The 2,371-nt window shown below is 44.7% G+C and overlaps 1 protein-coding gene across 1 annotated transcript; it reads right to left on the bottom strand.

Moving 5' to 3' along the window:
- Positions 1–1,258: 1,258 nt before the first annotated feature.
- Positions 1,259–1,927, bottom strand: LOC118662177 (mitochondrial import receptor subunit TOM5 homolog). Its single transcript, XM_036320799.1, has one exon. It carries the CDS (start codon positions 1,877–1,879, stop codon positions 1,724–1,726), a length of 156 nt encoding a protein of 51 aa, XP_036176692.1. The 5' UTR covers positions 1,880–1,927; the 3' UTR covers positions 1,259–1,723.
- Between the last annotated feature and the right edge of the window lie 444 nt (positions 1,928–2,371).

Consider the following 2,371-nt stretch of genomic DNA (forward strand, 5'->3'; position numbering starts at 1 on the left):
TCTGTATTCACCACAGATCAGTCCAGTTGAGCACCTAGAAGGGATGATGAATATTTATCTGATGAAAGTAAACCTTGCCCTGGCCAGTATTCTCAGTGGTTAGAGTGTTTGCCCATGCACCAAAGGGTTTTGGGTTCGATTCTCAGTCAAGGGCACATATCTCGATTGCAGGTTTGATACCCAGGCTCAGTTGGGGCATGTGCAGGAGGCAACCAATCAATTTCTCTCTCACATCAATGTTTTGCTCTCTCTGTATCTCCCTCCCCCTCCATTCCTCACATTCAATCTAAAAATCAATGGGAAAATATCATTGGGTGAGGATTAACAAAACAAATAAACAAAAAAGCAAACCTTTATCTTTATATATAAACTAGAGGCCTGGTGCACAAAAAGTCGTGCACTTGGGGGGTCCCTCAGCCTGGCCTGTGCCCTCTTGCCGTCCTCTTGGGTTGGGCTCTCACCTGGCCCCCAATTTCCAAATTATTATTTCTTGTCTCATCTCTTTCATTTGCATGCGCCCCCTCTTTTGGAGCCTGAACCCTGAACCACGCAGGATGTGTGGGGACATTCACATCTGGTGACCACGAAGGGACCTCTGGAGGAGAAGCTATTACCTAGAGCAAAAAACAAAGAAGATTTCCTTATTTATGTTCTCATCTCCTATAGATGAGATGAGATTGTTCTATTAAGCTTAATATTGTTCTATTAAGCTTAATATTGTTCTATTAAGCTACGAGGAAGTAACTGAAGGAGATTATCCTAAGTAAAGATTATGTAGCTTAAGCGTGATTGTTCATAGTTAAAGTGATTAATTACCCGCCTGGCACTTAATTAAGGGGTTTTATTCCCTCCCTAACTCCAGGGGAAAATCCCTACCTGGGGAAACAACCTTTCTCGGGGAGGTGGTCCTGTTTAAAACACATAGCGTTAAGAGGGGGAGCAAACATATGCCATATACGCCAGGTCCCTTGAAACATATGCTGTGCAGATGTTTCTTCCCTGCAGCGACTGTGTCAAGCAGCAAGGGTGGACCGGCTTCCGGCAAATTATGTTGGGGTCCAGCCCCAGCAGGTCCAGGGATTCCCAAAGCTGTGGACGGAGTTGGCGAAGAAGGAATGACACAGAGACAGCATTCAGTTGATCAGCAGCCTAGCCAGGTTCTCTAGCCAGGTTCTAGCCAGGATCTCCAGCCAGGTTCTTGCCATGTTCTCTCGTTAGGTTCTCCAGCCAGGTTCTGTGTTGTTTTTTTTTTTCTTAATTGGTACATTTATTAAAAATATAGACTAATGGTCCTGTGCTTAAATGTTGTTGTGGATGTGTGCTGGCTTCCTAAAACATAGCTAGGCATAAGGAGCTCTTCAGTATACTCCTGACAGAAGTAAAAAGGTCACTAGAAATGACTGACAAGGCAGGGCCACTGCAGACATAATTCCCTTATATAATTAATAATTGCTAGAAAATGGAGTTTGACATTATTTACAATTATACCAACATTCATGGAGGCTGAGTATCACAGGCACAAGAAACGTGTTTCCATGTTTCCCAAGTAGTTTTCTGTTTTAGCTACGAAGGTCAGTTACTACAACCAAACTTGTTCTTAACAAGTAGAAATTTTATGTCCATTCAAGCAGAGTCTCTTACATCTTTCTGGGCCTATTCATTTGCAGAGTAGAAACTGTAACCAGGTTCTTCATACCATGCATTCACATGTATTGTCCAATCTTTATATGCTGTCCAACTTCTTTAAGATAAAAGGAGTGACTCGCAGCAGGGCTACATAGATGAGGAAGTTCCGTATGGAGGAGATCACATCCTCGCGCATCTTCCGTTTCATCTCCTCGGGGTCCAGCTTCGGCGCGAGGCCCTCCATACGGAACATCGCGGCTCTGCCTCACCGGCTTCCACCAGCCACGCTCGGCTCCTCTCAGCCGTAGCCTCGCGCCCCCTTTTTTTTTTTTTTTTTTTATGAAATCAGATGTAACTTTACTTAGCCAGAGCACAATCTATAAGATAAAGAACCCTGCAGAGCTTACTGCAGTAAACAAATTTTTAAAAATGTGTTGTTGCTCGAGCTGCTGTGGCTCGGTGACAAGAGCGCCGCCCCGTGGACTGAAGGGTCCCAAGTTCGATTCTGGTCAAGGGCCTGGACCTCGGTGGCGGGCTGGATCCCCAGCTCTGGTCCGGGCGCATGCATGTGGGAGGCAACCACAGGTTCTGTGTTTCTTTGTTTTGTTTGTTTGGTTGGTTTTTATGACCATTTTTTAAAAAATATATTTTATTGATTTTTTACAGAGAAGAAGGGAGAGGGATAGAGAGTTAGAAACATTGATGAGAGAGATCGATCAGCTGCCTCCTGCATGCCCCCCACTGG

The sequence above is a fragment of the Myotis myotis genome, unplaced genomic scaffold, assembly GCF_014108235.1.
Source record: "Myotis myotis isolate mMyoMyo1 unplaced genomic scaffold, mMyoMyo1.p scaffold_m19_p_8, whole genome shotgun sequence".
NCBI classification, from domain to species: Eukaryota; Metazoa; Chordata; class Mammalia; order Chiroptera; family Vespertilionidae; genus Myotis; species Myotis myotis.